Below are 12,828 nucleotides of genomic sequence, written 5' to 3'. Positions count from 1 at the left end.
GAGAAGATGTATTATTTACACGCTGCGCCTTGGTCCTATCTCTCTCCCATGGACGATCGTGACATAGGTGTACTGTTGTGTCATCACCTTTAGTCTAATAGTTTTCCCATCAACTCCAAACTGTTCCCTTTTAATTACTACCATGGAAATACATCTGTAAGAACATTTCAATGAAGCCCTTTGCATGGAGGTCAATTCCCATGAATGTAAAGGGTTCAAATGATTGTGGTCCATATAAACAGCTTCATCCACCTACCAAATGTCTCAGTTATTCTGGACGCAGCAACACGTTGTCGTTTCTTTGTTTGTTTATTTGCATCGGTCTCATCAGATTTCCTTTTGCCTGGAAACAATTGGAAACGTATTTTATTAATTAATACACAAATCATCCAGCAGCCGTCACAGATCTTCCAATCTCCTTACAGCCAATGATGTGATGCAAATGAGTTGCATCAGTCGGTGAAAAAGCATTTCAGATTGTCTACTTACTGTATGCATATTGTACACGGTACAAAGGGTACTTGCAACTCAAGTGTAAAGTATCTCACAATTCAATAGTATGAAGTATGATTAACTAAGTGATTTAATTAAATAAATTAATAAATATAGTATCACTACATGTTTTGCGTTGTCATCTTCTAACACTTGTATTTTTGTGTTGTTTTTCTGTATGTGTAAATCTAAAACATCTGTGCTTTTCACCTGAAATATTCACTTGAAGAGAGGGTTTCTTACTGGTTGAGGGTTCACTCTGAAAAACATATAGATAATCAACAGGTTATTAAAGGAATCATTCCACAAAACGTATCATAAGTGCTTTAGTTTGAGATGTATTTTCTTAAATAATAAGGTTCTCTTCCTATATGTTGTTTTCACTGATTACTTTTGACTGATGTTGTGTATAGATGAGATTAGATTAGATGTTTGCTATGTTGTATACTGTTGCAACTATGAGAAAATCCTTTGTAAATTGCTCTGTATAAGAGTATCTGCTAAAAATGTAAAGAGCTTGAAAAATGGATTTGATTGTTATTATCTTCTGGCGTGATGAGAGAGAGTGTACTGCTATCCTAATCCTAATGTATGATAGTCCATCTGTAAAATGCCAAACAATTCCAAGAAGTTATGCCTTGGGAACATCACTGAGCACTGCCTTAGTTCTGACCACAGACAAACGAAATCTAGATTTTATCCACCTGGTCATGTAGTGTTTCTTCCACTCCAGAGGTGTTGGTTGTGGGCACACATCCTCCAAGTGTACCAAATTGTTTATCCAATGACCTGGCGACAGAGTCACAACAATTGTCATTTTGTCCACGCCAACGGGACATTATATGTAGTCAGTGATGAATAAAGGAATGATGTGTTGCTTACCTTTCAGTCTCTGAGCATTTAGGAGGTTGATTTCTGAGGGGTTTTATGATGGCCTTTTGACGAGGCTCTTGACTGATCATCTCACCAGTAACCTGGGGACAGAAGCCATGTTGGGTTATAGGGGTCACAAACATAAAGGTCTGTATGCTTATCAAAATAATCTATGCATTTGGTTTGGTTAATTGTACTTTAGGGCTGAGGTTTTATGTAAATGGTTGTAGAGGAGGGTAAAGATGGTACATTTCCTGAGGAACTCTTGGAGGCCTTAACAGAGGCTAACGGCGACGTGGACGCTTGAATGTTCTTATCATCATTGGGTTGCTGCCGTTTCTACAGTTAAAAAACATAAAATGTTGCCAAGTTGTTGGCCCAACAATAAGAGAGGGACAATAACATTTCAAACTGTAGTTAGAACACACCCTAACCTCGTGTTGTACAGGTGTAGGATCTTAATTTGATCACCCTGTTGCAAGAGGAAATTTAAAACTTGTTGTGTATTTGAGGATTAAAAAAGCTTCTGAAGTTTGTAATTTCCACTGTAAAATGTTAGGCTTGATTGTCACTTACTGAAAAAATATATAACAGTTCACATATCTGTTGCTGCAGGATAATATTTGCTGCTGTAGCAAACTGGCTCAAATTAAGATCCTGCATGTATAATACAAAATGTCCGGTGATATGCTAAGGCATTTGAAAGGTGAAGCAAATATGCAAGTGCAGTGGACATGTTAGAGTACAATGTCACAGCTGAGAACTAAATGCAAACAGTTTACTCTGCACTACTGATGCAGTATGTATTCAAAATATGATTTATGTCAAAGAAGCAGCAGCTATTCTTCCTGTCTTCCAGACAAAACATAGAACATGACAAAATACAGAACACTAATGGACAGGAACAGCAACACAAATGACAGGAACACAAATAAATATAGGCCATGCCCAGTCACTCTGTGTACATGTACATTGTAGTTATTGTGCACCTAGTATGTTAAAGGGATTCTCCGGTGCTTTTGTATACTTTCTAGTCAGTATTTCTATAAGTCTTTTGGGAGCCAAAAGTGGTCGCCGAGAATTGCCAAAAACATAACATATGTGCAGATATGTCTCTTTCTCTCTCTCTCTCTCTCTCTCTCTCTCTCTCTCTCATAGATTATGCATGTATGAACTACACATTGACACATCCAGCCCAAAGCGGGAGGTTTAAAAATGATTGCTCAGTTGCCAATGTTCCGGAGCATGCGTTAAGGTACCTTCAGATATTCCTTGTGTTTTTTTCTAAATTTAGACCTTGGTCCTGCTTTTGGGATCAAGTTGATGAGGTCTTTCTCTTCAAGGTAGAGGAAACCTTCTTCATCAATTTCTTCATCTGAAATTCAGGAAATATACATTTCAGGCATATTAATATAATCAAATAAGACACAAATGTGTTTATAATTGAGGAGATAATATCTTTATTAATGTATAATAATACCATGTACAATAATACATACATTATTTTAACAAAATCAATCAATAATTGTATTAATACACAATGTATTATACAATGTATAATAATACATCACAAATATCTTCACCTTCAAACCTCTGAATCAAGTCACTGAGGTTCCACTCAGTTAATATGTCTCTGACGAAATCAAATGATGCCATGAGACTTCACTATGAAGGGAGAGAAACATAGTACAGTTCACATATTTGTGGTAGGCGATATCACACTAACTTTTTTCCAAATTGGAAATTTTAAAAACTGTACTATAAAAAAAAAAAGATGATTTATTAAAACAACAAAAGCACATGCCATTCAGTATTTAAGCTTCATCTTCAAGAGCAAATCAAGTGCTCATGTTCTTGTAAATCCCAATCATTTTGTAATTGTAGGATGTCCATAAGATTTTTTCACATCACATTTCAAAGAATAGTAAGAAGAGCAGAGACTTATTGACTCTCACATGAGTATACTGTTTCTCTGAATGCAACTATCATACTTTGGTTTAATAGGGAAAAACTTTACTTTAATGTATTTTTACCCCTAGTCTACTTTTGTTGAATGTGTTATTTTCCATGGTGTTACTTGCAACTATTAGTTTTGTATTTTCTTAAACAAATCATGATTCTACTTTTTGTTTTTCCTCTCCTGCACATGCACTTTCGTTTGTCTTTTAAAGTTTCATTATATTGTTTTGTCTTTTAATTCTAATCATAATGTTATGTATTTTTCTTGTGCAAATAACACAAAACATGAAATATATAAGTCTCTGTTTATGTTTTTGTGGGATTCCATTAAAAACCTCAAGGATCAGACCCTTTTTTTAAGTGTTCGCTTAAAATGACATACCCAAATCAAATTGCCTGTAGCTCAGGACCTGAAGCAAAGATGTGCATATTGTTGATACCATTTGAAAGGAAACACATTTAAGTTTGTGGAAATGTGAAATTAATGTAGTAGAATATAAAACATTTGATCTGGTAAAAGATAATACAAAGAAAAAACATGCGTTTTTGCATTGCATCTTTGAAATGCAAGAGAAAGGCCATTATATGACTTAGGAATCTAAGCACAATTTAGGTTTTGGCATGATACAACACTAGAAGGCATCAGTGTATTTTTAATTTTAATTTTACCTTTATTTAACTAGGCAGGTCAGTTAAGAACAAATTCTTATTTTCAATGACGGCCTAGGAACAGTGTATGTGCAAAGATTTAGACTGATCCAATGAACCATTGCATTTCTGTTCAAAATGTTGTATCATGTCTGCCCAAATGTGCCTAATTAGTCAATATATACATTTTTAAGTACATAACTGTGCACTCTCCTCAACCAATAGCATGGAATGTTTTCACTGTAATTGCTACTGTAAATTAGACAGTGCAGTTAGATTAACAATACATGTAGTGTTCTGCCCGTATAAGACATGTCTATGTCCTGGGAAATTAGCGCAAGCAAAAAAATCTCTCTCTATATATATTTTTTTGTTAAATTACTGAGTACCACTCTCAATATTTTCAAGCATAGTGGTAGCTGCATCTTGTTATGGGTATGCTTGTAATCGCTATGGACTGGGGAGTGTTTCAGGGAAAAAAAATATGTAATGGCAAAATTTGGTCCAGTCTGCTTTCCAACAGACACTGGGATATTATTTCACCTTTCAGCAGGACAATAACCTAAAACACAAGGCCAAATCTACACTGGAGTTGCTTAACAAGAAGACAGTGAATGTTCCTGGGTGGCCGAGTTACAGTTTTGACTTAAATCTACTTGAAAATCCATGGCAAGACCTGAAAATGGTTGTCTAACAATGATCAACAACCAATTTGACATAGCTTGAAGAATTAAAAAAAAAAAAAAATGGAAAATGTTGCACAATCCAGGTGTGGAAAGCTCTTAGAGACTTACAAAGAAAGACTCAAACTGGTTTCATGAAAGGTCAACCACATCAGCTGTAACGTTAAGTTAGTTTTAGACTTGATTGATTATGCTGATTCAGTTGACTCCGAGGGTTATTATTTTATTCCTCGACTTTTGTAAAGCATTTGATACAATTGAACACAAATTCCTAATACATTCGGTGTACACTTTTGGTTTAAGGACTAGCTTTTTCTCTGTTATCAATATGTTTTATAAAGATATTAAGAGTTATATTATCATTAATCGTAACAAATCTAAAATATTTAATATTCACCGTAGTGTATGCCAGAGTTGCCCAATTACAGCATTTGTCGTGCCCTCTTCACGACTGCCTTGATGTGCTTGGACCATGCTATTTTGTTGGTGATGTGGACACCAAGGAACTTGAAGCTCTCAACCTGCTCCACTCCAGCCCAGTCGATGAGAATGGGGACATGCTCGGTCCTCCTCTTCCTGTAGTCCACAATCATGTCCTTTGTCTTGATCACATTGAGGGAGAGGTTGTTGTCCTTGCACCACACGGTCAGGTCTCTGACCTCCTACCTATAGGCTGTCTCATCGTTGTCGGTGATCAGGCCTACCACTGTTGTGTCATCAGCAAACTTAATGATGGTTTTGGAGTTGTGCCCGGCCGTGCAGTAAACAGTGAACAGGGAGTACAGGAGGGGACTGAGCACACACCCCTGAGGGGCCCCCGTGTTGAGGATCAGCTTGGCGGATATGTTGTTCCATACCCTTACCACCTGGGGGCGGCCCGTCAGGAAGTCTGGGATCCAGTTGCAGAGGGAAGTGTTTAGTCCCAGAGTCCTTAGCTTAGTGATACGCTTTGAGGGCACTATGGTGTTGAACGCTGAGCTGTAGTCAATGAATAGCATTCTCACATAGGTGTTCCTTTTGTCCAGGTGGGAAAGGGCAGTGTGGAGTGCAATAGAGAATGCATAATCTGTGGATCTGTTGGTGAGGTATGCAAATTGGAGTGGGTATAGGGTTTCTGGAATAATGGTATTGATGTGAGCCATGACCAGCCTTTCAAAGCATTTCATGGTTACAGACGTGAGTGCTACGGGTTGGTAGTCATTCAGGCAGGTTACCTTAGTGTTCTTGGGCACAGGGACTATGGTGATACGCTTGAAACATGTTGGTATTACAGACTCAGACAGGTAGAGGTTGAAAATGTCAGTGAAGACACTTGCCAGTTGGTCAGCGCATGCTCGGAGTACACGTCCTAGTAATCCGTCTGGCCCTGCGGCTTTGTGAATGTTGACCTGTTCAGAGGTCTTACTCACATCGGCTGCGGAGAGCGTGATCACACAGTCATCTGGACCAGCTAATGCTCTCATGCATGTTTCAGTGTTACTTGCCTCAAAGCGAGCATAGGCATTATTTTGCTCGTCTGGTAGGCTCGTGTCACTCGGTTGTGCATCCCTTTGTAGTCTGTAATAGTTTGCAAGCCCTGCCACATCTGACGAGCATCGGAGCCAGTGTAGTACGATTTGATCTTAGTCCTGTATTGATGCTTTGCCTGTTTGATGGTTCGTCGGAGGGCAAAGCGGGATTTCTTATAAGCTTTCGGGTTCGAGTCCCGCACCTTGAAAGCGGTAGCTCTGCCCTTTTGCTCGGTGTGAATGTTGCCTGTATTCCATGGCTTCTGGTTGGGGTATGCACGTATGGTCACTGGGGATGACGTCCTCGATGCACTTATTGATAAAGCCAGTGACTGATGTGGTGTACTCCTCAATGCCATCAGAAGAAATCCGGAACATATTCCAGTCTGTGCTAGTAAAACAGTCCTTCATCTGAACACTTTTTTATAGACCGAGTCACTGGTGCTTCCTGCTTTCATTGTCGCTTGTAAGCAGGAATAAGGAGGATAGAGTTATGGTCAGATTTGCCAAATGGTGGGCGAGGGAGAGCTTTGTACGTGTCTCTGTGTGTGGAATAAAGGTGGTCTAGATGTTTTTTCCCCTCTGGTTGCACATTTAACATGCTGATAGAAATTCAGAGCATTTTTGATCAAAGTCCAGACTCGTTATGGTTGCAAATACCATGCAGTTGCACGTGGGAAATTTAAACCAAACATATTTATTTTGCAGGTCTTCTGTTTCCCCACATTTATTGATTAATTAATTTCCCATTATACAGAGGAAGGGTACTGCTATGGGATCCCCTATGGCTCCTAACTATGTAATTTGTATGTGGGTTATCCCCATTCCCCAATCAAATTCCTTCATCTATTTAACAAAAAAAATACAAATTTAGCTTTTTACTCCAAATTGGCAACCCACAGAAAATCCAGCAAAGCACCAGTACCCCAAAGTATTAAGCGACAACAAGCACAGAAAACAGCATTGGCATTAATACAAATAAATAAAAACGCAAGGCTACTGTTATATTATAAGTATTTCGGTGACAACCTGGATGATTAGCAATATTGTGTTGTTATAACACGTTTGTTAATTTATATAAATAAATGTGGGAACACCAGTGAAACGTAGAACACCAGTGCCCAAAATGCATTGCTCCAATACATTTCAACAGATCGTTCCGGAGTATGCCCCCCAAAAATGTATTTTCCTATGAATGTGAATTTTTTTACGAATTAGGACGCACAAAATAGGTTGCACAAAATGTGTGTATTTTCACACAAATTAAGCCACACAAAAATGCTCTAAAATGCACAATATATGCGATAAAACATTTTGTATATATTTGCACAAATTAAGTGAGAGACTGTGTTACATATATATAAGTGTATGTTAACTTCTGACTTCAACTGTATATATATATACAGTGGGGAGAACAAGTATTTGATACACTGCCGATTTTGCAGGTTTTCCTACTTACAAAGCATGTAGAGGTGTGTAATTTTGATCATAGGTACACTTCAACTTTGAGAGACGGAATCTAAAACAAAAATCCAGAAAATCAGATTGTATGATTTTTAAGTAATTAATTTGCATTTTATTGCATGACATAAGTATTTGATACATCAGAAAAGCAGAACTTAATATTTGGTACAGAAACCTTTGTTTGCAATCACAGAGATCATACGTTTCCTGTAGTTCTTGACCAGGTTTGCACACACTACAGCAGGGATTTTGGCCCACTCCTCCATACAGACCTTCTCCAGATCCTTTAGGTTTCGGGGCTGTCGCTGGGCAATACGGACTTTTAGCTCCCTCCAAAGATTTTCTATTGGGTTCAGGTCTGGAGACTGGCTAGGCCACTCCAGGACCTTGAGATGCTTCTTCGGCAGTGTATCAAATACTTGTTCTCCCCACTATTTATATATATATAGTTGAAGTCAGAAGTTAACATACACTTACGTTGGAGTCATTAAAACTCGTTTTTCAACCACTCCACAAATGTCTTGTTAAACAAACTATAGTTTTGGGAAGTCGGATAGCACATCTACTTTGTGCATGACACAATAATTTTTTCCAACAATTGTTTACAGACAGATTATTTCACTTATAATTCACTGTATCACAATTTCAGTGGGTCAGAAGTTTACATACACTAAGTTGACTGTGCCTTTAAACAGCTTGGAAAAGTCCGTAAAATTATGTCATTGCTTTAGAAGCTTCTGATAGGCTAATTGACATAATTTGAGTCAATTTGAGGTCTTCCTGTGGATGTATTTCAAGGCCTACCTTCAAACTCAGTGCCGCTTTGCTTGACATTATGGGAAAATCTAAAGAAATCAGCCAAGACCTCAGAAAAAAGTTGTAGACCTCCACAAGGCTGGTTCATCTATGGGTGCAATTTCCAAATGGCTGAAGGTACCACGTTCATCTGTACAAACAATAGTACGCAAGTATAAACACCATGGGACCACGCAGCGGTCATACCGCTCAGGAAGGAGTTCTGTCTCCTAGAGATGAACGTACTTTTGTGCGAAAGTCCAAATCAATCCCAGAACAACAGCAAAGGACCTTGTGAAGATGCTGGAGGAAACATGTACAAAAGTATCTATATCCACAGTAAAACGAGTCCTATATCGACATATGCTGAATGGCAACTCAGCAAGGAAGAAGCCACTGCTCCAAAACCGCCATAAAAAAGCCAGACGACGGTTTGCAACTGCACATGGGGACAAAGATCGTACTTTTTGGAGAAATGTCCTCTGGTCTGATGAAACAAAAATAGAACTGTTTGGCCATAATGACCATCGTTATGTTTGGAGGAAAAAGGCGGAGGCTTGCAAGGCGAAGAACACCATCCCAACCGTGAAGCACGGGGGTGGCAACATCATGTTGTGGGAGTGCTTTGCTGCAGGAGAGACTGGTGCACTTCACAAAATAGATGGCATCATGAGGCAGGACAATTGTGGATATATTGAAGCAACATCTCAAGACATCAGTCAGGAAGTTAAAGCTTGGTTGCAAATGGGTCTTCAAAATGATCACTGACCCCAAGCATACTTCCAAAGTTGTGGCATAATGGCTTAAGGACAACAAAGTCAAGGTATTGGAGTGGCCATCACAAATCCCTGACCTCAATCCTATATAAAATGTGTGGGCAGAACTTAAAAAGCATGTGTGAGCAAGGAGGCCTACAAACCTGACTCAGTTACACCAGCTCTGTCAGGAGGAATGGGCCAAAATTCACCCAACTTATTTTGGGAAGCTTCTGGAAGGCTACCCAAAACGTTTGACCCAAGTTAAACAATTTAAAGGCAATGCTACCAAATGCTAATTGAGTGTATGTAAACTTCTGATCCACTGGGAATGTGATGAAAGAAATAAAAGCTGAAATAAATCCTTCTCTCTGCTGTTATTCTGACATTTCACATTCTTAAAATAAAGTGGTAATCCTAACTGACCTAAGACAGTGTCACGATCGTCGTAACTTTGAGGAAGAGTGGACCAAGGCGCAGCGTGATAACAATACATCCTTCTTTATTATTAAGAAGACGAAGACAAATACTTATATAATCAAACATAACAACAACCGTGAAGCTATTCAAACAAAATAGTGCTAACACTACACATAGACAATTGCCCACAATAGCCTACTGCCCATGGCTGCCTTAAATATGGCTCCCAATCAGAGACAATGAATGACAGCTGTCTCTGATTGAGAACCATTCAGGCAACCATAGACTTACCTAGACACCTACACTCAACACAAACCCATACACTCTACCAAAACCCCCTATACCATACAACCACCCAAGACGAGACAAATACACACAAACATCCCCCCTGTCACACCCTGACCTAACCAAAACTTTACAGAAAAAAAAGATAACTAAGGCCAGGGCGTGACAGACAGGAAACCTTTACTGGGATTAAATGTCAGGAATTGTGAAAAACTGAGTTAAAATGTATTTGGCAAAGGTGTATGTAAACTTCCAACTTCAAATGTATATATATTTGTGTACCTTTATTTAACTAGGCACGTCAGTTAAGAACAAATTCTTATTTACAATGATGCCTACCAAAAGACAAAAGGCAAAAGGCCTCCTGTGAGGACGGGGGCCGGGATTAAAAATAAAAATATAGGACAAAACACAAATCACGACAAGAAAGACACCACAACACTACGTAAAGAGAGATCTAAGACAACAACATAGCATGGCAGCAACACATGACAACACAGCATGGTAGCAACACAACATGACAACAACATGGTAGCAACACAACATTGCAGAATTAAAACATGGTAGCAGCCCAAAACATGGTACAAACATTATTGGTCACCGACAACAGCACAAAGGCAAGAAGGTAGAGACAACAATACATCACGCGAAGCAGCCAAAACTGTCAGTAAGAGTGTCCATGATTGAGTCTTTGAATGTACAGATGGAGATTAAACTGTCCAGTTTGAGTGTTTTATGAAGCTTGTTTCAGTCACTAGCTGCAGCAAACTCAAAAGAGGAGCAACTCAGGGATGTGTGTGCTTTGGGGCCCTTTAACAGAATGTGACTGGCAGAACGGGTGTTGTATGTGGAGGATGAGGGCTGCAGTAGATATCTCAGATAGGGGGGAGTGAGGCCTAAGAGGGTTTTATAAATAAGTATCAACCAGTGGGTCTTGCGACGGGTATACAGAGATCACCAGTTTACAGAGGAGTATAGAGTGCAGTGATGTGTCCTATAAGGAGCATTGGTGGCAGATCTGATTGCCAAATGGTAGAGAACATCTAGCCGCTCGAGAGCATTAAATAGCATTAAATGCCACCTGTCGATATTAAATAGGATAAATATATGTAGCCTCAGAAACAAAATTCATGAGATTAGCTAATCTTAGATCATATTAATGTATTAGCAATTTCTGAGAAATTAATTGATTGAAGAGAAACACACGGCTCTGCAAAGATCTGTCAATGACAATAGCCTATTCAATTAATTGATTAAAACTAACCAAGAGCTCAAAGAAAAGCTGTCTACAGAAATAAAGGAGCATAAAATCAAGATATTCAGCCAAGACAAAAAAGACATGGCCTTCTGGAGAAACCCTGACACAAGAGGTCCTGCTCCTCCTCTCCATGACCGACGCAGGAGGGAGGCCGCTTCCCTCTATCCACTCCCGTCTGACTAACGCTCTACAACCAGTGCCTCATCCGCTTCCAGTGGCAGTTTTTTATCTGACGAGAGACTGGGCCGACACAAGCACAGAGATGGCAGCGGTCAGGCATACGACGAGATGCCATACCGGAAAGGGTAAGACAAAACAACTACCATAGACAGAGGAGACCGTTCACACGGTCACAGAAGCCACGGGACTGAGTTTCAAATGTATCAAGCAATATATTTGTTAGATCTACAATCCTATACGTCAGTCCTGACCCGCCCTGCTGATAAGGGTGGATCGGTTGTGTACTCTTGGATAGGACAGTCTATGTAAATGTGTCATAGACAACTGCTTGACAAAACCTTTTACAAGAAACTCAGAAGTGACTCCACTTCCCAATTTCAGTACACTATCTTCACATTCCTAGATTGGTATTTAAGTTCTGGTCAAATCACCCCAAAATAACACAACTTTTGCCTATTCAACACCCTAAAATTGCTACTTTCTATACTTTGACGAAATTACATAACAATGTTACAAAACCTCCGAGGCATTGATGCAGTAACGGCCCCTTTATCGATTTTTTAAAACTATTTTATTAGACCACTGGCAGAACAGCTCCCTTTGTAAGGGACACCAACAGTATGATCTCTATCATTGAATCTCTGGATCCTCTCCCTGAGAATACTTTGTAAATTACTTTTGATGTTGAGTCGTTATACACTAATATTCCACATGAGGGCGGTATTGAAGCAATGGAACATTTTCTGTTGCAATCTGACCCAAATGAACAACCCTCCAGTGCATGCGTTGTAACATTGGCTGAAATAGTACTCACACATAACTATTTCAAGTTTCAAAACAATTTCTTCATCCAGAGGAAGGGTACTGCTATGGGATCCCCTATGGCTCCTAACTATGTTAATTTGTATGTGGTTTACATGGAGAAACAGTCCATTCTCAATTCTTTAAAAAACATTTTTTGCCCAACATTATTATTTGGAAATGGTACACTGATGATATTTTTGTTTTAAGGAGGTGTGATGCAAACAGCTCCAGGCGTTCCATGCTTTTCTTAACTCTTGTTCTGAGCACTTGAGATTCACTATGCAATCTGACACAGGTAAAATCAGTTTCCTTGATCTTTTGATTTTGTGTGAGGATAATGTTCTATACACAGATCGTTACAGGAAACCCACTGATCATAAAAGTTTGTTGAGGGCTGATAGCTGTCACCCGCTTCCCTTGAAAAACAGTTTGCCCTACAGCCAATGTTGTCGAATCAAAATCATTTGCAAAAAACAATCAGATTTCGACAGAAACATGGCTGAGATGCACCTTTGATGATACAGCAGTAGGAATACAAGGATATAACATCTATAGAAAAGACAGGAATGTCTACAGTGGAGGTGTTGCTGACGCCTCTTCTTTAGGGTGTTGCTATAGGCCACCAAGTGTATCTGAACAATGTGATGTTAGAGAAGGTTTCTGATGCTAACAGAGAAATGTATTTTCTTGGTGACCTGAATATT

General features: G+C 39.1%; 1 protein-coding gene across 1 annotated transcript in view; it reads right to left on the bottom strand.

Annotated features, from left to right (window-relative positions):
• LOC129832784 (nuclear GTPase SLIP-GC-like) overlaps positions 1-1,483 on the bottom strand; it is a 39,106-nt gene extending 37,623 nt beyond the window's left edge. Inside the window, exons 1-2 of the mRNA XM_055896782.1 lie at positions 1,460-1,483; positions 736-751 (exon numbers count right to left, since the gene is read on the bottom strand). Coding sequence (XP_055752757.1) covers positions 736-751; positions 1,460-1,483 — 40 coding nt within the window. The remainder of the gene's footprint in view (positions 1-735; positions 752-1,459) is intronic.
• Positions 1,484-12,828: the final 11,345 nt, after the last annotated feature.

The sequence above is a fragment of the Salvelinus fontinalis genome, chromosome 34, assembly GCF_029448725.1.
Source record: "Salvelinus fontinalis isolate EN_2023a chromosome 34, ASM2944872v1, whole genome shotgun sequence".
Taxonomy (NCBI): domain Eukaryota; kingdom Metazoa; phylum Chordata; class Actinopteri; order Salmoniformes; family Salmonidae; genus Salvelinus; species Salvelinus fontinalis.
Note: the sequence above shows the minus strand (reverse complement) of the source record. Positions and strands in the feature narration are given on the sequence as shown.